This window comes from Osmerus mordax, chromosome 13 (assembly GCF_038355195.1).
Source record: "Osmerus mordax isolate fOsmMor3 chromosome 13, fOsmMor3.pri, whole genome shotgun sequence".
NCBI lineage: Eukaryota > Metazoa > Chordata > Actinopteri > Osmeriformes > Osmeridae > Osmerus > Osmerus mordax.
Window position 1 is genome coordinate 226,654 of NC_090062.1, and position 23,235 is coordinate 249,888.

Here is a 23,235-nt window from a genome sequence, read left to right on the forward strand (position 1 = left end):
CTCAAGGATCACAATGACTCTTGCTTAGAGACTTGTTGCTCTTGTGGTTAGTGGTAACTGATTTAAATTGTTGTACTCGCTGTGATATATTGTTTTATTATTGTTGCTTGTTTTTTCCACAGGTACACTTGCACTTATAGCAGTTCATGTTGATAATTGGGTGTGCTCAAGCCTTCGGCGAGAGCACAACCTTTGTTCTCTCACATATATATTATTATTATTATTATTATTTTTATTTCTTTTTGCCCCCCTAAAACTCAGTAAATACTTGGCCTACATAGACAACGTAGGTGTCAAAAGTTTCGTCTTGGTAGCGATTGAGTTGCTTCTATTGGAATTTATGTTCCGTTGCATGGTTTAAGCGTAAGTTAAGTTTTTGTGGCGAAAAGTGAAGCTAACGGTGGCTAATTTGCTAGCCACAGTCACTGACGTTACTAACGTCACTGCGTCACTAACGTCACGAAAACACGCGTGACTACCTTTGCCAGAACATTCGTTTCACATCTGTTAACTTGGGGGATAGCTAGGCTAACTATAGCTTTACTGCAAGGCAGCTGCAGAAACGCCACAAGAAAAGAGGCCAGGGTGATAACTATTTACTCATTTTACTTTGTGATATGACACACAATTGTGATGTGTAATGTACAATATAAGCTGATATTATTAAGGAAGTACATCTACTTTCGGAAACAGTAGTCTACTATTTCACTGAAGTATTAGCATCATGACATTAGCCTGTGTTTCCCGGGCAACACATACTACAGTGGTCTATGATGTAGCGTTATCTGTTTTCAATCGTTAAAATAAACATTCCTCACATATACATTTTCGTTGTAGGATTTATTCTGACATTAGAAAACGATTTGTTGGTGAAATTACCATTACCTGTGGTTTCAAACCAGTGTAGCTCACTGCAACGCTGTAGCCTACTGTACCCGAGACACTAGTGTGAGTAGCTAACAACAACTCCTCAGCTGTTTAAGTCAAACGGCAACAGAACATGTTCGGCACTCCCCTTACTCAAAAGTCTTTCAGTAGGGAAACTATCTGACTACTAACCTGAACTTCATTGCCACAGCCTAAACTTTGTCAATCTGTTCATGAAAATAATTAATTTCAGCCTAAACCGTACAACGGAACGTTTAATCGAATTCAACCAACGCAATCGCTATCAAGACGAACACAGCAGTAGTCTAGTACTGTACTGTAGTAGTAGAATTTACCGGGGCAGCTTCTCCACACAGGGCTATATCGCATTTTGAGTTGTTACTGACAATGATCGCTACCAGTGAGCTTTTTATGAATGAGCTATTTTCCACTAAATAAATGTCAAGCTTATTTACGTTTTTGGGGGCATATTTTCAGTTAGCAGATGGTACTGTTTGAATCGCGATTCTATCTTCTGCCGGTAAAGTCGTAGAATAATCTTAAAAGGGGGTTCTTTATTAATGAATGAATGCAATATGAGTAGTCTAAATGCCTGAAAATATCACGAGAAGGGACAACTTAAAAGGACGTTTAAGTCATAGAGATTAGGTCCATTTGTACACCGGTCTGCCAAATGTATTCGTTTTGATTCAGCCTGTCAGCTGCCTCTTGCAGGGGAAATGAGAAGACATCATATTTCATTCTACACTTCACTCATATTTTGAGTTGTAAATGAGCAGCAAAAAAAAGATGCTTTTAAATCTATGTAATCTTTATAAATAATAAGTAGGCCCGATGCATTTTTATATAAAATATACAGACCCCTGTGCAACCGACGCAAGCAAGCACACCCTACAATTTCCCCAGAAATTGTATCCTCTCTAGTTGTAACTTGTTTAACTACATGCTCTTATGGTTCTTCCCTTTGGCACTTGCTTTGGTTGTTCATAATGTGTGTTTCATGTTTTGGCTACTCGCAATGTTTTTGTGGCTATCTTGTCGTTATGATCAGTGACCTATGCACTTTGTAAAGCTCTCTCTCAGAAGTCGCTTTGGATAAAAGTGTCTGCTAAATGAATAAATGTAAATGTACGAATACAGCTATGTATCGTACAGGACTGGGTAAGCAGCCACACAAACGATTAGTTTCTCCTCCACCTTGAAACCTAGAAAGCTAGAAATGTTCTCCATGGTTGCTACGTTACGAGAAACAAGAAAACACTCCGATCGGCCATCGCTAGCGAAAATCACTAATTTGCACAAAGTTGAGAAAATCTCAACTCGGTCGCGTCGGTAAGCGATTCGCCTGGCTCCATTGAAAATTAATGAAAAACATGTTGTCGCTCGCATCACTGCAGTGGACACGCACTGTAAGAGAACATCACATATTTACTAAACGCTCACAAGAGATAACGAGGGGCACCCACGAGAACTCAGAGGGCAGGGCAAACTGACATTTTAGGGGTTTAGGAGATAAACACCATGGCAGGCTAAACTGCCATTATGATAAGGGGTTGTCCATGCACTATAAATGCTGTCTGTTTTCATGATTGAATTAGGCTCTCTATCTTGTGCTCGGAGAGACCTAACCGTATGTGTTCCCTGAATTGGGGAGTCAGGTGGCTGAGCGGTTAGAGAATCGGGCTAGTAATCAGAAGATCGCTGGTTCGATTCCCGGCCGTGTCAACTGACGTGTCCTTGGGCAAGGCACTTCACCCTACTTGCCTCGGGGGAATGTCCCTGTACTTACTGTAAGTCGCTCTGGATAAGAGCGTCTGCTAAATGACTTAATGTAATGTAAATGAATTGATCAATAAAATCTTTGCCGTTTGCATCTGAAAACTTGGACCGACTCTCTGCGTTCATCCTTTGCACCTGTTTGGCTAAAAAGCTAGCCACCACAACTCAATCGCTACCAAGACGAAACTTTTGACACTTAAGTTGTCTATGTAGGCCAAATATTGACTGAGATTTAAGGGGGCAAAAAGAACTAGAGAGGGTACAATTTCTGGGGAAATTGTAGGGTGTGCTTGCTTGCGTCGGTTGCACAGGGGTCCGTTTTTGAATGACATTTTTACAACTGATTTATGTATATTTATATGAAAATGCATACTTATTATTTATAAAGATTAAATAGATTTAACAGCATTTTTTTTTGCTGCTCATTTACAATTGAAAATACGAGTGAAGTGTAGAATGAAATAGATGTCTTCTCATTTCCCCTGCAAGAGGCAGCCTCATCGCTGAATCAAAACGAATAAATTTGGCAGACCGGTGTAAAAATGGACCTAATCTCTATGACTTAAACTTCATTTAAGTTTTTCCCTTCTCGTGATATTTTCAGGCATGTATCCTACTCATTGCATTCATTCATTAATAAAGAACCCCCTTTGAAGATTATTCTACGACGTTACCCGGCAGTAGAAGATGGAATCGCGATTCAGACAGTCCCATCTGCTAACTGAAAATATGCCCCCCAAAACGTAAATAAGCTTGACATTTATTTAGAGGAAAATCGCTCATTCATAAAAAGCTCACTGGTAGCGATCATTGTCAGTAACAACGCAAAATGCGAAATAGCCCTGTGTGGAGAAGCTGCCCCGGTAAATTGTACTACTACGGTACAGTACTAGTAGACTACTGCTGTGTTCGTCTTGGTAGCGATTGCGTTGGTTGAATTGGATTTAACGTTCCGTTGTACGGTTTAGGCTGAAATTAATTATTTTCATGAACAGATTGACAACGTTTAGGCTGCGGCAATGAAGTTCAGGTTAGTAGTTAGATAGACTTTTGATTTAAGTAAGGGGAGTGCCGAACATGTTCTGTCGCCTAGGCTCGCGTAGGCTACAGCATTGCAGTGAGCAACACTGGTTTGAAACCACAGGTGATGATAATTTCACCCACAAATCGTTTACTTGTAATGTAATGTCATAATAAATCCTACAACGAAAATGTATTTGTGAGGAATGTTTATTTTAAAGATTGAAAACAGATGCATCATAGACCACTGTAGTAAGTGTTGCCCGGGCAACAGAGGCTAATGTCATGATGCTAATGCTTCAGTGAAATAGTAGACTACCGTTTCCAAAAGTAGATGTGGGCCTACTTCCTTAATAATATCAGCTAATATTGTACATTACATTTCATAATTGTGTTTCACATCACAAAGTACAATGAGTAAATAGTTATCACCCTGGCCTCTTTGCTTGTGGCGTTCCTGCAGCTGCCTTGCAGTAAAGCTATAGTTAGCCTAGCTATCCCCCAAGTTAACAGATGTGAAACGAATGTTCTGCTACAGGTAGTCACGCGTGTTTTCGTGACGTTAGTAACGTCAGTGACTGTGGCTAGCAAATTAGCCACCGTTAGCTTCACTTTTCACCACAAAAACGCAATTTCTACTTAAACCATGCAACGAAACGTAAATAAAAATACAACCACCCAATCGCTGCCAAGACGAACCTTTTGACACTGCCGTTGTGTATGTAGTCCAAATAGACTGATCCTTAGGGGGGGCGAAAATAAATAATAATAATAAATATATATGTGAGAGAATAAAGGTTGTGTTCTCGCCGAAGGCTTGAGCACACCCAATAATGCCCTAGTGGGCACATTGTAAGGGAGACTGTTGGGCACAGCATCTAATCGTCTTCTTTGGGAAAGGGTTTACACTCATGTAGGGCAGCATAAAGGGCACTTCATAACAGAACCCTTTTCCACTGGAAGTAAGGGCACGGGAACAGTCAAATTTAGACCATTGTAAAGGCACCTTATAGGGTACTGCATTACATTTTCTCTACTATAAAGGAATTCATTAAGACATGATTTTAAATGTAGACGGCACACTATCATTTATTGCGTTAAGGGGCATCCTGGGCACTCAAGCATATTTCACAATGTGAATGGCAGACAGTAGGGCACTTGGTCTCATTATTGCCACTCTAGAGGGCATTTTAGAAACGCTTTGGCAGTCAGCCCCTGAGTCTTCCAGTGGGCCTGGACACACCCATGGGGACAGTATATTGCACCTATAACATTTGGGAAGCCAGAAGGAGGGGAGGAAGTAATACAGAGGCTTGTCAACATATAGGCAATGAAAATACTTTATACAATTGAATAAAAAGTCTCCTCTTTGTGTTTCAAGATTACCTGGAAAACTGATGAGAATATTCAGGTACTGCTTTGGAGCAAAGTGCACCCATCATATTTCCTTGCATAGTTGGTACAGAAGAAGCAAAGCCAAAAGCAAGGGCCAAAGCTACACAAGAAGCAAAGACAAAAGCAAAGGAAAAACCTACAAAAAGGAAACAGCTACTGAAGAAGCAAAGACAAAAGCAAAGAGAGGGGGCTCCCCTCTCTCCTTGGTTGAGTGTTGATAGGATGTGAGTTGTTGGGCGACTTCAGAAAACATGAACACGTGCTAAAACGATGGGCGTGTTTGGCTCAATTACGCCTTAATTAAACACAGGGGAGTGAGAGGGGTATGGCCTGGAGAGCCAATCACAATCCACAGGAGGTGGACAAGCGCCTTCCTCCAAATCCCTATAAAACTTCCTGTTTGGCTCAATGAGCTCAGTACTTTTCTGAGGAAGCCTTGATGAGGTGAAACATTAAAAGCTCTCTCTTCTTTTAAAAACTTCTTATTCTTGTATTCTTTTATGGGGGGAAAACAACTTTTAGCTCTTTTTAATCCTATGGTTTTATTCAAAATCTTTGAACTTTAAGTCCTTTTAAAGACCAATTTTCTGCACATTTGGCACCCAATATATAGCACTTTATAGGCATTGGGCACCTCCTGAGTTGGCTCAGCATCATTCTTTTGGTGTGTTAGTGGGGGTGGATAAAATTTTCATACACTTTCTTTTTTGGTTCAGAACCTCTTATTCAAAGCACAGTGTGCAGGGTTATAGGGGCTGGCCAAACAAAGGGTTTATTTACACTAAACCTACCTAAGTGCTATTGGGGCAAATGAGGAACCCCATCAAAGTTTTTTTAGAAATGCTTTAATAAAAGCCAACTTATTTTATGTGCAGTTGAAGGACTAATAGGAACACACCATAGGAAACAGTAGGGATGGGCAAACATAGAGAAGTTGCTGTTCCATCGTGTCTCCACTTCAGCTGTGGCCTGTCCATCTGTCTTTGGACAACTGCCAACCTGTCCTTGGCTATACAACTTGTTTTAAATAATGTTACAATCCTCCTTGCTTTTGAGCGGATCGCTGCCATATCAGGAGTATCATCAAGGGCCTTTTTCGCCACTAAGTTCAGTGTACGGGCAAAACATGACTTATTTTCATTAGTGAGGCACAGAGAAGCAAATTTGATGCATTGTCGGTAACAAGACACCTGAATCTGCCTTGCAGACCCAAGTCTGCTATGAGAAAATCATTTGCATCCTTAATATGCTGTGCTGTGTGTGTTCCAGTGAACTCAGGTACACCCAGCAGTCTTGAACATAATTCATCTTCTTTGGTGAAGTGGCATGTAACGCCCAGGTATGAATCCATGTTATTGGAGGTCCACAAACTGCTCAGCTGTCACCTTCTCCTTGGTGTGGTATTTCTCACACACATTGGGCCTCATTCTCGAACGCAGTTAAGAATTTAAGAAGGAATTTCTTCTGAATTGGATTTAGGAAAACATTTGGCATTCATGAAAGTTTTCTCATCTGGGATTTGTTCTGAACTTCAGTAGAATTTCCGAACTCGAAATAGCAGTCGTAAATCGCCCAGAGTTGTCTCAAATGCGATTCCTTAAAAAAAACACAAGATGTGCAAACGCATTTAAGTAAACTCTCCATGTTAGAAGTGTTAATGAATTTGTGAGAAATTGTTAATGATTGCGTTCACATCAGCTCTACAGACATCCTCGGATTAAAATAATTATAATCATTTACCTTGCTTAGTGTGCACACTGTTAGATCCAGTGGAGAACAATTCCACTGCTCATCTTACTAGTATCAGAATGGGATTTATTCGCCATGAAAGTTTGCACAGACAAGGAATTTGCTTTGGCAGGAAGGTGCATACAATAAACATGATGTTTATTGTATGTTTAAACGTATGATGTTGTATGTGACAAATAAAACCATTGCACTTGACAAATAGAACCATTAACTTGCACTTGAACATCATATAAATTCAACCAGGCCATCCAATTATCACTGATCACTCGACCTTTTTAAAGGGACGAGTGTGCACCCTAGGCATACAATATGGCACAATTGCTTTTCGCTTGGACATAACTTACGTTCCTGTTGCTTTCCTAATTGTGTCGATTCTGACTGCACACGTCACTGCTGTTGCGTGCCCTTATAACACAAGCTCTTCTCCTGTCTGGCCCCCCAATGGTAGAATCAACTCCCCACCTCCATCAGGGACACTGACTGTCTCGCCACCTTCAAGAAAAGGCTAAAGACGGATGTCTTTTTCTTACGTTGTTTTTCAGAAGCCCGTAAGAAACATTCCAGAAGAAACTTCAGAAAATGTTCGAGAATGAGGCCCAATGATCTTTAACGCTCTTCTTGTTAGAGTGTAGGCTGGATCCAGCCCAACAAATACTCTGAAGCCCTCATCCTCCACCACAGAAAACGTCTGTAAATCCTTCTCTACCATCTCCACCAGTGCATTATCAAGTGCTTGTTTCCTGGCTGTCAAGACAAATAATCGTTTGAATATGTATTAACCATTTAACATATTAATTGTATTGTAACTTTCATACATATATAATTATGTACAACTGCTGAACATTATATGACTGTATTGTGTAAGCAATCATACCTCGTGGTAGGACCGCAGGCCTCCCAGCAGCATACTCTGCATTGGGTGCAGGTGGGTTGGCCAGCCCTGGGTGCTTAGCATACAGATGCCTTAACATTAAAGAGGTATTGTTACAATATCACAAATGCATAGAGCATTGCAAACACTGCACCTTGTTAGGGGAGACCATATCAAAGTGCTCCCACATAAAGGACCTTTGTCTCTTGTTGGCCCTATTCTGCATTTCTCCAGCTAGCACTAGGCCTACTACAAACTCTAGTCAGACAGCTGAGCAGTTAGGGAATCGGGCTAGTAATCAGAAGGTTGCCGGTTCGATTCCCGGCAGTGGGAAATGACGTGTCTTTGGGCAAGGCACTTTACCCTACTTGCCTCGGGGAGAATGTCCCTATACTTACTGTAAGTCGCTCTGGATAAGAGCGTCTGCTAAATGACTAAGTATAACTAATACTGAATATAAACTAACTATGGAAACACACAATGAACTAAACTAAGGCAGCACGATAAAGTACACTAAAGCTAATATTAATAACATATATTTTATACACACCACACAGACAAATGAACAAAACAGGATTTCGCTAATGGCACACAAGTAACTAACTTTCTCGATCTCTCACAAATCTCTCAACCAAGGTCTCACGCATTCAAAATGTTTGCCGCCTCATTTTATACCCTGACACATCTGAGTCTTTTGGCAAGTGCCAGAATATTCACTTATTTATCTTGGGGTAATCATTTAACATGAACATAGCGGACTAGTGCCAGTGCAACTCCAACCCAGCAATGGGTGAGACCTTCCCTAAACCTAACCCAGCCAGAGCCTAGTCCCAATGTAATTTTTTTTGATTGAATATTACAATTCCCCATTCTTTACCTACCTTGGTTGAGTGTTGATAGGTGAGTTGTTGGGCGACTTCAGAAAACAGGTGCTAAGTCGTGCTAAAACAATGGCAGTGTTAGGCTCAATTAGGCCTTAACCCTTGTGTTGTGCCTTCGGGTCACATGACCCAAAGGTTCATAACGAACCATCGTTGTGTTTACCCATTTTTACCCAATACAAAAACAAATACAAATAATTTTCTTTTAACCTTTGCAATGTGGGGGGTCTGAGACAGCCCAACGGTTAAAATAAAATGCTTCACTTTGTTTTTGTATGCGGTAAAGTTGTCGCAATATGCTGCCGTTTGTATAACATAGGTGGATGTTATACAAGCTTTTGTTCTTGCTCCCTGTTAATCGAATATATATATATATTACTTAATTTATTCATTTATTTTGTCCTTCCCGATTTAACCTATACATTTACTATCTTACTTATAGGTTTACTCGGCGCGGCTTTCTTCGCGGATTTCTTCCTTGGAGCCCGACACTACTGTTCCTGTTGAACTAGCCAACTCAACGCTCTTGACGGATTTCCTTGGCTGGCATAAACTATTAACGTAAGTTAACTATAATGTCTCACACCCACTCACATTGTCCTACATGTGTCATTTTGCTCGAAAAGTTGACTCTGTTAGAGAGTCGCGTTCAGTCGCTTGAGGAAGAACGTATGCTAGTAACTTTAGATGCAACTGGCGCAACATCACTGGCAGGGAGTCCTAGCGCTAGGGAGGACTCAAGATCAGCCCCACCGGTTTCACCTTTGCAGCATGGTGGGAGTGGGACTCCTCAGACGTTAGTGATCGGTGACTCCATCACTCGTAACATTAGATTGGAGCAACCAGCGACAGTTTACTGTGTACCTGGGGCCAGAGCTACCGACATAGAAGCTAATCTCAGGGTGCTGGCTAGCACTAGGGCTAAGGCAAAGGCCCAAGCTAAGGCACATGGCGCACGCACTGATGATAGGTATGAGAATATTGTCATTCATGTCGGCACCAATGATGTTAGGCTAAGGCAGTCAGAGGTCACGAAGGTTAATATAGCTCGGGCATGTGACCTTGCTCAAAAGATGTGTCGGCATCAAGTAATAGTCTCTGGCCCACTACCTGTTAGGGGGACTGACGAGATCTACAGCAGACTTGTCTCTCTTAACCGCTGGTTGGCTCGCTTCTGTTCAGAACAGGGTTTAGGATTTGTAGATAATTGGTCTAGTTTCTGGGCCAAACCTGGCTTGTTGAAAAGTGACGGGCTCCATCCGAGCTGGAGAGGTGCTTTCCTATTGTCTAGGAATATTGAAGCTATTTTAGAGCAGGCCTGACACTCACTAGAACAAGCCGGGCTACAGTCTCTTAGAGAGTCTGATAGGTATGCTGTGAGCTGTTGGGGGCCCGATAGCCTAGCTTGTAGTGTAATCAGTGGGGTTGCTGATATCGTTTCTCCCATTGAGACGGTGTCGGTCCCCCGCCCTTTCTCTAAATTTCGGCCTTCAAGTATTAGGAATTATACCAATTTAATATGTATTCAGCCTTGCTCCCCCGTTGCGCTTCCTACTAAGTTTTCTGATGACAGTGCCACCTTCTCAGAAGAATTATCTACGTCTAAATCTGCCAAAAACCCATACTGGAATGTTGGGCTCCTAAACATCAGATCTCTATCCACAAAGGCCGTTTTGATTAATGATCTAATGTCTGAATACAGCCTGGACTTGATTGGACTCACCGAAACCTGGTTAAAACCTGATGAATATTCCCCCCTGAATGAAGCATCGCCTCCGGATTTTGCGTACTCACACATCCCTCGTGTATCAAAGAAAGGTGGTGGTGTTGCTATGATATATAAAGCTAGCTTCAACCTCAACCTAAAATCTGTAAATACCTTTAAATCATTTTAAATAATTTGCATGAAACCACCAACCATTTTAAAAAGGAATAATGCTACTACTCCTGGCCCCCCTCCCTCATTTTGTATAGTTACTCTATACCGGCCCCCCGGCCCGTATTCCCTCTTCCTGGAGGAATTTGCAGATTTTAGTGCTGATCTTGTGACATATACTGATAACGTCTTGATTATGGGTGATTTTAACATTCATGTGGATGACCCAAAAGATCCTTTAAGTAAGGCCTTTACTGCTCTAATGTATTCCACAGGTCTCACTCAGGTGGTTTCCAAACCTACCCATCTTCACTCGCATACATTGGATTTAGTTCTCACGCGGGGAATTAAGATTAGTGACGTCATTGTCCACCCCCACAATCCTATATTATCAGACCATTGCCTGGTCACCTTCAAAATGGACCTCTGCCAGAGCCTTGGAGGCACTAAGAATATTTTTACTAGCCGCTGCATAACCCCAAACACAGCTCTGGAACTGGCTAATATTCTGCCCGCTGCACTAGAAGTCCTTGACGTCCCAAATAAATAATTAAATACTAAAACGAGGGATCTGAATTTGGTTCTTCAGCTATCCCTAGACTCTGTTGCCCCTCTCAAACCAAGGAAAAGAAAGGACAAGAAACTGGCTCCATGGTATTCAGAGGAAACCCGCACTCTTAAGAGGTCCACTAGAAAACTAGAACATAAGTGGCGTACCACTAAATTGGAGGTTTTCCACCTGGCCTGGAAGGACAGCCTAATGGAGTACAAGCATGTCCTCATCAGGTCCAGATCGGATTATTTCTCTAGGTTGATTAGTAAGAACAAACACAACACTAAGTTCCTATTTGATACTGTTGCAAGTCTCACTAAGAAAAGTACACTCTGTGCTAGTTCAGATTTCTCTCCCAATGATTTCTTAGATTTCTTTGACCAAAAAATCTATGCAATAAGGGACAAACTACAGACTAGTCCTGGAGGAGTGGCCATCAACACTGAACTTTCCCCTATACCAAGCATGCTGCATGTTGAGGCTCTCACTCACTTTAACCCTATTTCTATGGAAGCGTTCATCAAGCTGATAGACTCCTCGAAACCCACTAGCTGCCTTCTCGATCCCCTCCCTGCTAAACTCTGTAGGGAACTTCTCCCTATTATTGGACCACCCATGCTTAGTATTATTAATGAATCTATTGTAATTGGCCAAGTCCCCATCGATTTCAAACAAGCTATTATTAAGCCCCTTCTAAAAAAAACAAACCTGGATCCAGGTTGTCTTAGCAACTACAGGCCAATTTCAAATTTGCCATTTCTCTCCAAAATTTTAGAGAAGGCTGTGGCACAACAGCTCACTGAGCACCTCTCCTCAAATCAGCTTTATGAACCTCTCCAGTCTGGATTTCGTCTCCACCACAGCACTGAAACTGCATTAGCCAGGGTAGTCAATGATCTACTGTTAGCCTCTGACGCGGGTTCTATCTCTGTCCTGGTTCTTTTAGACCTAAGTGCAGCTTTTGACACGGTGGATCATGAGATTCTCTTGGAACGTATGGAGAACTATGTTGGGATTTCTGGTACGTCACTTCAGTGGTTTAGATCGTATCTATCTGATAGATCACAATATGTCCACTATGATGGCTGCTCATCCAGGAGCTCCACTGTAAAATACGGAGTACCACAGGGTTCAGTTCTAGGCCCTCTGTTATTCTCTCTCTATATGCTGCCTTTAGGAAACATAATTAGAAGCTCTGGGGTAAATTTTCACTGTTATGCAGATGATACTCAGCTATATATGTCTATAAAGTCTGGAGAATTTCCACATGCTATGGAAAAATGTGTTTCTAGGTTGAGAGCTTGGATGACTGCAAATTTCCTTCTTCTAAATTCGGATAAAACCGAGGTTCAAATTTTTGGTCCTAAAACATATAGAAATAATTTTCCCAATCTGACCTTAGACCTAGACGGCGTCAAAGTCTCTCAAAGCCAGCTAGTAAAAAATTTAGGAGTCACAATGGACCCAGACCTTTCGTTTGAGTACCATATTAAGCAAATTACCAGAACTGCATTTTTCCATCTACGTAATATTGCCAAAATACGAAAATTTCTCTCAAAGGACGATGCCGAAAAACTAATACATGCATTTGTTACGTCCCGATTGGACTATTGCAATGTGTTGTTCTCTGGCCTCCCAATTACCCACCTAAAAAATTTACAGCGGGTGCAAAATGCTGCTGCTAGACTATTGACCAGATCAAGAAAGTTTGATCACATAACATCTACTCTTATCTCTCTACACTGGCTCCCTATCCAAGCCAGAGCTGACTTCAAAGTTCTACTACTAACATACAAATCTCTGCATGGATTGGCACCACTGTACCTCTCCGGTCTCCTTGCACCCTATTGCCCCGCAAGGACACTTAGATCTCAAGATGCCGGCTATCTGGTGGTTCCCAAAGTTAAGAAAAAAACAGCTGGAGGTAGGGCGTTCTCATATAGAGCACCTCTTCTCTGGAACAAATTACCCGTCTCAATTAAGGAGTCTGATACTGTTTCGACATTTAAAATTAGGTTAAAAACGTTATTGTTTAGTCAATTCTACGACTGTTAAAGGTAAGTATGTTACTAGTTGGAGGCAATGGGGGACGGGTTGCTTCCATCCTTATTCTATAAGTATAACTTATTTTAGAGTTCTCTTCCCCTGGAACAGATTTCATGTTCTGGGGGGGCTGTCGCTGTCTTGGTGTGTGGGGTTGCATCAAATTCCCCTTTTTTGCTCTGTTAAATTGCTGCACCAGTCCACACTTGACCGGTGGGGATCTCATTCTATTATGACTGTAACTGTTATCTGCTCCTGGCATCCTCTAATCCCTGCTCTCCTCTCTCTGTCCCCCCCCACACACATCCCTTGTGGTGTGGGGGGTTTGAGTTGTCAGCACCTGCCTGGTCGTCGGTCAGCCAACGCTGGACCTGGTCGCGAGTCTCCCGGTCCTGTCCTACATCTATAAAGTTGAACAATGGATTTTGGTGTTTTAAAAACCCACCGACACTGTATGACTATGTTTAGCCTGTGTTCTGCTCCTCTCTCTCACCAACCGTCTCTGGAGGAAGGTATCCCTCTCTGAATTGCTCCTCCCAAGGTTTCTTCCATTTTTCTCCTGTTGAGAGTTTTTTGGGAGTTTTTCCTTGTCTTCCTTGAGGGTTTAGGTTGGTTGAGGGGCAGTTCTATGGGCATATGTGAAGCCCTCTGTGACATGCTTGCGTGTAAAAAGGGCTATACAAATAAATTTGATTTGATTTGATAACATACATGGCGAATAAACCGAATTCAGATTAAACACATTAAACTCAATTAAATTCCTATCAGGCGATCCGGTATCGACAAGGACGGGTCTTAGACAGTATTCGTTCGAGAAGAACAGATATTTATTTAGTTTTTAGTTTTATTCACATCGGACACTAAAACAAGAAGGGCGCGGGGCCAAAACCCCACTCACCCCAACCCACACAGTCCAACCAAAACCCAATGCTACACCGTAATCCATACAATCACCTCTTCCCATCCCATCCACCATACCCCAAGCCCCACACACCCACAAATAATTAAAAATGAACAAAAAAACACAAGGCTCCCATAAGGGGCAATACACATAACACAAGGGCTATAGATAGGGGCAGGCATCATAGCTCAAGGGCAGGAAACATCATGCGACGGCCACTAACAGGGGGCCACGCACACAAAACACAGTGACCCTCCCACACAAAAACCCGTGCCAGGCCATGACGGTGCATGATCTCACGCAACGGCAGGCCTTTGTGCAAACGCAGTCAATTCAAGTCTTTGAGACCGAGCATAACAGGCAGTTGTACAGACAACCAGACCGTGGTGGGGATACCCGCCACGGTCTGGTTGACCGCAGGGATTAAAGTATTACGGCACTGTGCCGGATTTCCGGCGTGCGGCGTTTGGCTGTGTAAAAAAGTCTTAAATTATTATTATTTTAAACACGTTTCGATATCGTCACCATCACTTTGGAGTTTATGAGTTTGTCTGCCAATAAAAGGAGCACAACTCTCCCGCTCTCAAAATAACATTATTAGCCAATCAGAAGTAGATTGGGGCGGGTCTTGGGAAAATGTGCTTCAACCACCGACTTCGCTCTCTATCGCTCTGCCTATGCTGCGTAGATGCTCGAGTAGAGAGACGTCACACCGAAGGAGAGTAGGATGGAGAGCAAGTTCATGAATCCTGGGGAAGATGCCCTCCTAGTTGATAAAGGGTTGAAAAATAAATGGTGCTGGGCATGGGTAGAAGAGATAGGGAAGGACAGTAAGCCTTTTGGTAGCTGGTGTAAAAAGTTAAGAGAAGCAGGTGCTTGCTTCTGCACTCTGCTCGAGAAAGCTAAGTTCTGCAACTAGCGGTAAAAAAGTACTTGGACGTCATGAGCTAGACCCTGCTCATAGAGCAGCTGTTCGCGCTCTCCAACACACAACTCTGTTACCGGGAGCAACAACCACAGCTGATGTACCGGCATCAATAACTGACCGTGTGTGTGACCTGAAGATACGCATGTATCTAGCCAAATGTATGTAGCTATGTAGCCAAAGCCCCCCCTACCTCCTCTGCACCAGCCTCAACTGCCTCTGCAAAAAGGCAGTTCTGAGTTCTGATGACTCAAAATCCACTAAAAGAGAAAGAAATAGATCAATGTGTCTGTTTTGTATTTATTTCCCAACAGTGAAGTTACCAGTTACATTTGAATGTTTTGTTTTAATTATTTTATTGATATATTTTCTATTAATTTCCTAGTATTTAATTTACGATTATTTCTTTTGAACAAAGTAGTTTGTTCAAAATGTTGCAATATACTAAAGTAAAGTATTATCTACAGTTCACTGTTGCACTTTAACGGGTCCTTTTTCATATATCCTCAATTAAATGGTTGCAAATCTTCTTCCACTGACTGAATTTCACATACCCTTATAACATGTCACCATGTGATTGTAGGTCAGCTTGTAACCTTTGAAGGACAAAGCTTAGCAGCTAAACTTGATATAAAAATAAATCATAAATGCTACATGTGTTAGTACCATATTGTAGTGAGGTGGAATACTATTGCTGACCTGTCTTGGTTATGCAGTTTCAAAAGTCCCACCATAATCTGCAATCATTCATTTCTAAATGTTATTTATTTATTTTTTACCCTGCGAATGTGTCCACGCCACAGGACGACACCCCCCTCTCACTCACCCCAACAAAAAAAAGTTCAGACTCAGGATTTTTTTGTTGCTTTAACCCCTGCGACCGGCGCACAGCCACCCCGTACCAACTCGGAATACAGGGCCGTCTGGTCTAGGCCCAGTACCGGATCCCTGGCCTCTAACCTGCATCATCTACCTCCCTGTCACTAAAGAACGCACAGTGGTGTAGTGGTCGGTGGCGACCTCCACCATACGGGCAGGCTCTGCTACATTTACATTTAGTCATTTAGCAGACGCTCTTATCCAGAGCGACTTACAGTAAGTACAGGGACATTCCCCCGAGGCAAGTAGGGTGAAGTGCCTTGCCCAAGGACACAACGTCAGTTGGCATGACCGGGAATCGAACTGGCAACCTTTGGATTACTAGCCCGATTCCCTCACCGCTCAGCCACCTGACTCCCTGCTACCATGCGGGTCCTTCACTCCCGAAAACACTGACCTCCCCTTCACCTCCTTGACCGAGGCAAAGAAGGAGGCCGAGCACGTCTCGTTCTGCTCCACAAACTTCTGACGCATCCTCAGGAGGAAAGTGCGAGCTTAACGCTCGTGGATGGCCCTCAACAGGGCCCTGAGAGCGGCGCAACGCTGCACGTCGGGGGACACCCCCTGGTTTCCCCAGGAGTGCTCCAGCTCTTTCTGCAGCGCCGCGGTCTCCGCCCTCTGGGCCCTCGCCTCCCTCCTGCAGTGCCCCTGGATAAAGTCCCGCAAGTGGGCCTTAGCAGTCTCCCACCACTCGACCACCCCTGCGAAGAGGGGCTTGAGGCCCTGAAAGAAGTGGCCCACGGAGTCGCAGAAAGCCTGCTCCTCCAGGACCCCCAGGTTAAGTCGCCAGTACCCCGGGCCAAAGACCGGCACCCAGGCCCGGACAGTCAGCAGGACCCCATCGTGGTCGGAGAAGAAGACGGGGAGCACCCGCCCCGACACCGGCCCCAAGGACCTCGGCAAGAAAACGTAATCTATACGCTTCTGGACCCCACGGGAATTACGCCACGTGGGACCATCCAAACGCGGGGTAGTGCGCCCACCCCCATCCACCAGCCCATGCCCCTCGAATAACGCCCTCCAGGCCCCTACACTACCCTCACCTGTGCCCCCTAACTCCAAGTTAAAATCCCCCCCCACCACCAGCGACCTGTTGGTGGCGCAATGGGGAGCCACACTCTCCACCAGCTCCTCCATCTCCACCCTCCCCTGGGGACCGTAAACACAAACCACCCGCATTTTAAAATCCCCCACCGTGATGTCCGCCCCGATCCCCCTCCCCTGCATAACCGTAAAAGAACCCTCCACCCGGACCCCCCCCGACCCAAACAAAATCCCGGGGGGGCCCGTTCTCAGGGTCAAATCGAACCCCCTCTCCGGAACGTTGTCCTGGAGGCACAGGACCTCGGCCGGGGTGAGCCGCAGCAGCCCCATCACCACTCCCCTGGTGAAGTCATCCCTCACCAGCCTCTTGGTTGCAGGGTCTTTCCAGGTGAACCGGAGGGAATCCTTCATCCCCTGCTCCGGGCGACGCAGCCTCCTGGCCCCGTCCCCGGCCCCTCCTCCTGGCGCCCCGCTGCCACCGGGCACACCGCCGCCTGTCGCTCCGCCGCCGACCGCCGCTCCGCTCCCCGGCGGCGCCGCCGTCTCCGACCGCCGCTCCGCCAAACACTCCCGTCGCTCCCCTGCCGCCGGTACTGGCGCCGGGTACCCCGACGCAGTCCGCCACGGACGTAACGCTAGCTGCAGGCGCGGGCGTCCCGCTGACCCCTGCAGCTCCGTCGATAAGAACAGATTTTTTTTTTTTCTTTCTAAAAAAAGAAAAAGAAGTATTTATCAATTCATTAAAAACGTTCAAATAAAAGACAATCAACAAGACGTCCGTTACAAATACAGAATCCCCACAAGGGGGTACAGGACAAAAGCCGCCGAGGCGGCGCACATAACAATTGCCCCCTAGGGGGTTACAAGTGGAAGTCCAAGTTTGACGGGGTCCATCCGGGCTTCCGCCCCGATGGCTCCGTCTCCCTCTCCTCCCGTCGTCCTCGCCAGTGGAGTCGAGCGACTGGCCCTCTGCCCTCAATCGCGACGGCCCCTGGGAAGGCACCATCCCTTCGCCACTTCTCCCAGGCTGCCCTTCGGCGAGGATTTCCTGATCCTCTTGCGAGGATTCCAATCCTCAGGTCGTCTGGCCCTCCGTCCAGCCAACCGTCAGTCCCTCTAGCAGCCTGGCCTGCTTCTCGGGTGACCAGCAACGTTGGGCGCCGAAGCGCCCAACGCTCTGAAAATGGGGACGAGTCCCCGTCTGGCGTCGGGGCCGAAACCCCCAGGCAGACGACCGCTCCGACCCGCCCCCGTCACCGGATCCCTATCAGGCGATCCGGTATCGACGGGGGCGGGCCAATATCTGCTCGATATGAGCAGATACTCACTTGATCTTAGCCAAAAGGCCGAGAAGCGATGACCGCATTATCGGACGCCCCCGGCGCGCGGACCCTCCGTGCACCACCTGGGCCGCTCGGTCACCACACCGAGAACGGCCGAAACCACCAAAAGCCAAAACCAAAGCCGAGGCCAAAAGCCGCAGGACAAGCAGGGACGGAAGCGGAAAGCCGAGGCCAAAAGCCGCAGGACAAGCAGGGACGCAAGCGGAAAGCCGAGGCCAAAAGCCGCAGGACAAGCAGGGACGGAAGCGGAAAGCCGAGGCCAAAAGCCGCAGGACAAGCAGGGACGGAAGCGGAAAGCCGAGGCCAAAAGGCAACAGAATTGAAACAGCTACAGAAGAAGCAAAGACAAAACCTGCCTTACCCGCAGGCACGCACCTAACCCCAAAGCCAACCTCACCCTGCTTTTGTCACACGTCCATCAGGCTCTGCCCTCCCTCGGGCAAAGCCTCCCAAAAATACCACGTTCCACTCGTCGGCGCTCCCCTCCACGGAAGTCTTTAGTAAAAGGCGAAAGGCTTGTGCGTGCTGAAGGGGAACCAGAGCGTCGATTTGAAACGACCCAAACGGCCTACCCCCAACCCCTCCGTTGGCCCTGACTCACCCGTCCGCGGGGGCGAACCGGGGCGAACCGGGGAGAACCGGGGCGAACCGCATCCTTCTCGGGAAAAAAAAGGCGCGGAAACGCCACGGGCCGCAGAGGGGCTCGGCCCGCCCGCTTGGCTTTTCTTTTCCTTACCGCACTTTCTCCATTTCATTGATGGCTTATTCTCCATTAAGATCCCTACGCGTTTATCGTATGCGCCTTCCAGCCAGTCCACTCCGTGTTGGTGTCGACTGACACGGCGATAAAAAACTCATTCCGATTGCCTTCCAGTTTTTCACCTCGGCCCCGCTGAATGTCAGCCAGCTCTCTCTCTCTCTCTCTCTCTGTCACTCACTCACTCAGTCACTCACTTTTTTTTTTTTTCTTTTTTTTTTTATATCTAAAAGGGCGGGAAAACGCCACCGGCCGACAGGGCTCCGCCCACACCCCCTTTTCACCCCGTTTTTTTGGTAGGGATCGCTTGTTCCGCTTTGTTGGGGGGCCCCCCCCTTTTGAGGGTTTTTTGACCCTCACCCCAAAAACCCTAGCCCTAACCTAAACCCCTCTCCCCCAAACCTCACTCATTCAGACATTCCCTCCCTCCCTCCCTCCCTCACTAGCTTTTCTCTTTGACACGCTTAGAAAGATTGCACCCTTCCCGGAGACGCTGCAATACCGGGGCGATGCGCGGAGCGGACGGAGCGAGCCCCTGTTCCGACTCCCTGTTGCAAAAATCCGTTTAATATGTTGTCCTCGCATGGAGGACATATCAGATATTAAACTGATAAGAACAGATTTTTTTCTTTTGAAACTTTTTATTATTACATGACCGTTGACAGATTCAGTTAAACAAGACACTAAAACATTCTCCTATTTTCTTTGCTTAAAAAAATTACTTCTTAAAATGTACAAAACTGGCAAAAAACAATTGTAGGAAATTAAAAACACTGGTGTATCTTCATTAAAAGCACTGCATCAATTACGGGTTTTAAAAGTGCCTAAAAATGAATCATGTGTGCATACCACAGTGTTTAAAAGGCCATAAAAGAAAAACATTGTAAATTTTTTGGGCAAATTAAGACATTTTTAAAAGGAGAAACATTTTCAAAAGTGTCTTTAAAAACACTGTGCGCTTTAAAAGCTCTGCTCCTCTCCCGTACAGGAACGAGGCGAGCCCGCCCGGGCAGTCCACTCCCCCCTCCGCCAAGCGGGCCCGCAACCCTCCCCCTCAAGGGCCCAGCGGAGATCCTCAACCGTGGCAGCTGTTCCAGCGCAGCCAGGCCGCTGCCGTCCGGACCACTTCGCGTGTGTGGGGGCCCCCTCCGAATGGCGCGTGGGAAGTGCCACCCTCGGGTCTCTGCAACCAGTATCGCCGCTGCCGGGGTGGCCTTCTCCACGCGCTTCCCTGCCGACCGGTTTCCGGAGGTCCAAAGAGTCTTTTGCATTGCGGTGGGGTGGACCAGAGCTGGCGGAGGGGCTCCGGCCCACCCGGACCTCCCCCGCCGGCAGGCACGGGATTCTAGGGGCCCCGCTTGGAAACACAGGTCCCGGACGGCGCTGCACTCCCAGGGCGGGCCACCTCACAGTCTCCTCTCCGCCCTGAGTCGACCGTGGGCGCCTAGATGTAGTCGACGTGCCCCGGGAGTGCTTGACGGCTCTGGCCGGGAGGATCTCATGGGCCCCCGTCCAGGGGAGGGTCCGGCACCCGCCCAGCAGAGCAGGAAAGGTCCGAGCGGCCTCCCCGCATCCCTGCACGAGAGAGGAAACAGAGCAACTGTGGGTCAAAACGGTAAAAGCAACAAATTCAAGCCTCCTTAAAAAAAATCTTAAAAAGCCATAAACACGGGGAAGACTTAAAAAGCACTGGCGTCCTCAGGTCCTTTTGGGTCCGCTCTTGGATCCTGAGGTGGGGCCCCATCCAGGGGCCGTCCCGGGCTGTCATCACTTGTTCTCTGGATGGGGCCGTCGCCAGTGCTGGGCAGCGTGTGGCGTCGCAGTCCCCTAAACACAAGGCATAAAACTGATAAAACACAATCATGATAAAATGGGGAGACTTACCTCCTCGCTCTTCATTTCTTTTTTCTTCTTGGTTTGGGGGAGGCCTTTACTCTCCTTGGGGGTGGAGGTGAGTTCCACGTCTAAAAACTCCAGCTGGTTAGGAGAGTTCGAAGGAAATACCCTAGGGGAGGAATCTGACTCCCCAGAGCTCACTTCAGGCCTCCCTGTCACGGCAGGATCGATGTCAGAGGACAGATCTCTGGGCCGCTTCCCCATAAAATTCTGCCCGCACTGGATAAAATCCCCTTCGCTGGTGCTGGTGCTGGTGCTCGGAGAGGAGGTGGAAGTAGTCTCTACTGATCCTTTCCCCCCACTCCCCTCCTCTGCTCCCGTTCCCGGTCCTACTTCCACCTCCTCCGTTTCCTGGCTCAGGGGTGTTAAAACAGGGGTTAAAACAGAAGTTAAAACCGATGTTAAAACAGGGTCTAAAACCGGGGCCGCCCCCTCCTTCCCCTGGCCTTCCCTCTCTGCTTCCACCTCCTCCACCACAGGCTCCACAGGCGCCCTGGCCGCCTTGAGCCTGTTTGCAAAGGACTGAGGACAGTCTCTGAACAGGTGGGAGAGCCCGCCACACAAGTTGCAGGCTCTCCCATTCGGGCACTCCGCGAAGACATGCCCGATCTCCTTACATTTCCCACACACCACCTCTTGGCATGCCTCCGCGAGGTGCCCGTGCTTCCTACACTTCCTGCACAATTTAGGCTGTCCCTGATAGTGTACGAAGCCCCTGTTCTCCCCCAACACAATGATTGAGGGTAACTGCCTCAGTCCCTCGTATCCTGTAGGATCAGGGAGCTGCTTAATGGGCACTCTCCACGCCCCATTCCAGATGCCATCCTGATCCATCACTCTAGCCGGTGGCCCGGTTACTTTGCAGTACCTGCTCAACCACAAAGAAACATCTTCCGGGTTAACCGTCTCGTTAAACATCCGGACAATAACCACTTTTAAGGTGTTGTCCGTCAGTTTTTCCATATCAAAGGCTCGGGAAATATACTCTCTGCTGTCCTCATACCTTGACCAAAATTCCTTCAGCACTGAAGCAGTGCTGAAACTGACATCAAAGCCCTGCGCGGAGGGCAAGGCCAAGATGCAGTTCAGCTCTGCTGCTGAGAATTTTAACACCTTCTGAAGCAGGTTCCTGGAGAAGTCCAATCTGGACATCTCCAGTTTAACACCATCCACCACCTTGAACAGAAAACGGACACTGTTGTGCCTCTTCATGCCGGCACGTGCAGCCGACATTTTGAGGCACAACAACACTCAACAAAATGTGACAAAAGGGGGGGGTTGGAGTGACACTACAAGGTAACAGGGGGAGGTTGGGGACACACAACAACACTGATATGGGAAGGGGGAGGGGTAGGGATGGGGGGGGGGGGGGGGAGGGGACCACTAACAATACAATGGAGGTTGACAAACTGGACAAGATCACACAAACACCCCACCAAAATAACCAATTTAACAAAAAATGAACTAAAAAGGACCGGCTAAAGAAAACCAGAACTACACTTAAGGGATAAACAAGTAACAACTAGACAAAACTACACAAAAAAACACACTGAAACAAACACTGACACTGACAAGACACACCTGCCACCAATTAGCTGGCTGGTAGGCCAGGCCAACTGATGGCACGGAAAAAACACCGGGGGGGGGAAAAACACTGGGACCACGTTAACACTGACAAGACACACCTGCCACCAGTTGGAAGCTAGTGGCTAGGCTACACTAAACAAGAACAAAAAAGTCAAACAACACTACACGTATTAACACAAAAAGGACAACTACAAACAAACAAGGTACAAAGACAAGGGGAGACAAAAACAGGGACTAAAGAAACACTTAAACAACAACAAAAACCAAAGGATAAGGCTAAACACTGAAAAATACACCAAACAAAAGACACAAGCCCACGGGGGCGGCGGAAAGATACTGGCCTTGGAGGCACTCACCTGGCCCAGCACTGGGCTAGGCCAGTGGAAGATGGAAATTTCCGGTGAGTGTCTCCTCCTCCAGCACCTGGGAACCGCCGCACCACCGGGAACCTGGAAACAAAGACAGAAATCAAAAACAAGTAATTAAAGACAATCAAAATGATAAGGACAAGAAGGCAAATCAAAACGATAACTCCCTCCGGCCGGTCGATCGCTCACGGGCTAATTGGCTGGATCTCGATTAGCGGCTCGATTACCTGCACTTGATCTTAGCCCAAAAGGCCGAGGAAGCGAATGACCGCAATAATCGGAGCCCCACCGGCGCGGCGGACCCTCCGTGCACCACCTGGGCCGCTCGGTCACCACACCGAGAACGGCCGAAACCACGGAAGCGGAAAGCCGAGGCCAAAAGCGGCAGGACAAGCAGGGACCACGGAAGCGGAAAGCCCAGGCCAAAAGCGGCAGGACAAGCAGGGACCACGGAAGCGGAAAGCCGAGGCCAAAAGCGGC

General features: G+C 46.6%; 1 protein-coding gene, 1 non-coding gene and 1 pseudogene across 2 annotated transcripts; 1 reads left to right on the forward strand and 2 right to left on the reverse strand.

The window, feature by feature from the left end:
• Nucleotides 1–9,254: 9,254 nt before the first annotated feature.
• Nucleotides 9,255–9,905, forward strand: LOC136955101 (uncharacterized). The gene has a single exon (XM_067248715.1). The coding sequence runs from the start codon at nucleotides 9,255–9,257 to the stop codon at nucleotides 9,903–9,905; it is 651 nt and encodes a 216-aa protein (XP_067104816.1).
• Nucleotides 9,906–18,574: 8,669 nt separating this feature from the next.
• LOC136955883 (U5 spliceosomal RNA) lies at nucleotides 18,575–18,692 on the reverse strand. Its single transcript, XR_010878184.1, has one exon. It is a non-coding gene; the product is annotated as a U5 spliceosomal RNA (small nuclear RNA).
• Nucleotides 18,693–19,372: 680 nt separating this feature from the next.
• Nucleotides 19,373–19,545, reverse strand: LOC136955896 (U2 spliceosomal RNA; annotated as a pseudogene).
• Between the last annotated feature and the right edge of the window lie 3,690 nt (nucleotides 19,546–23,235).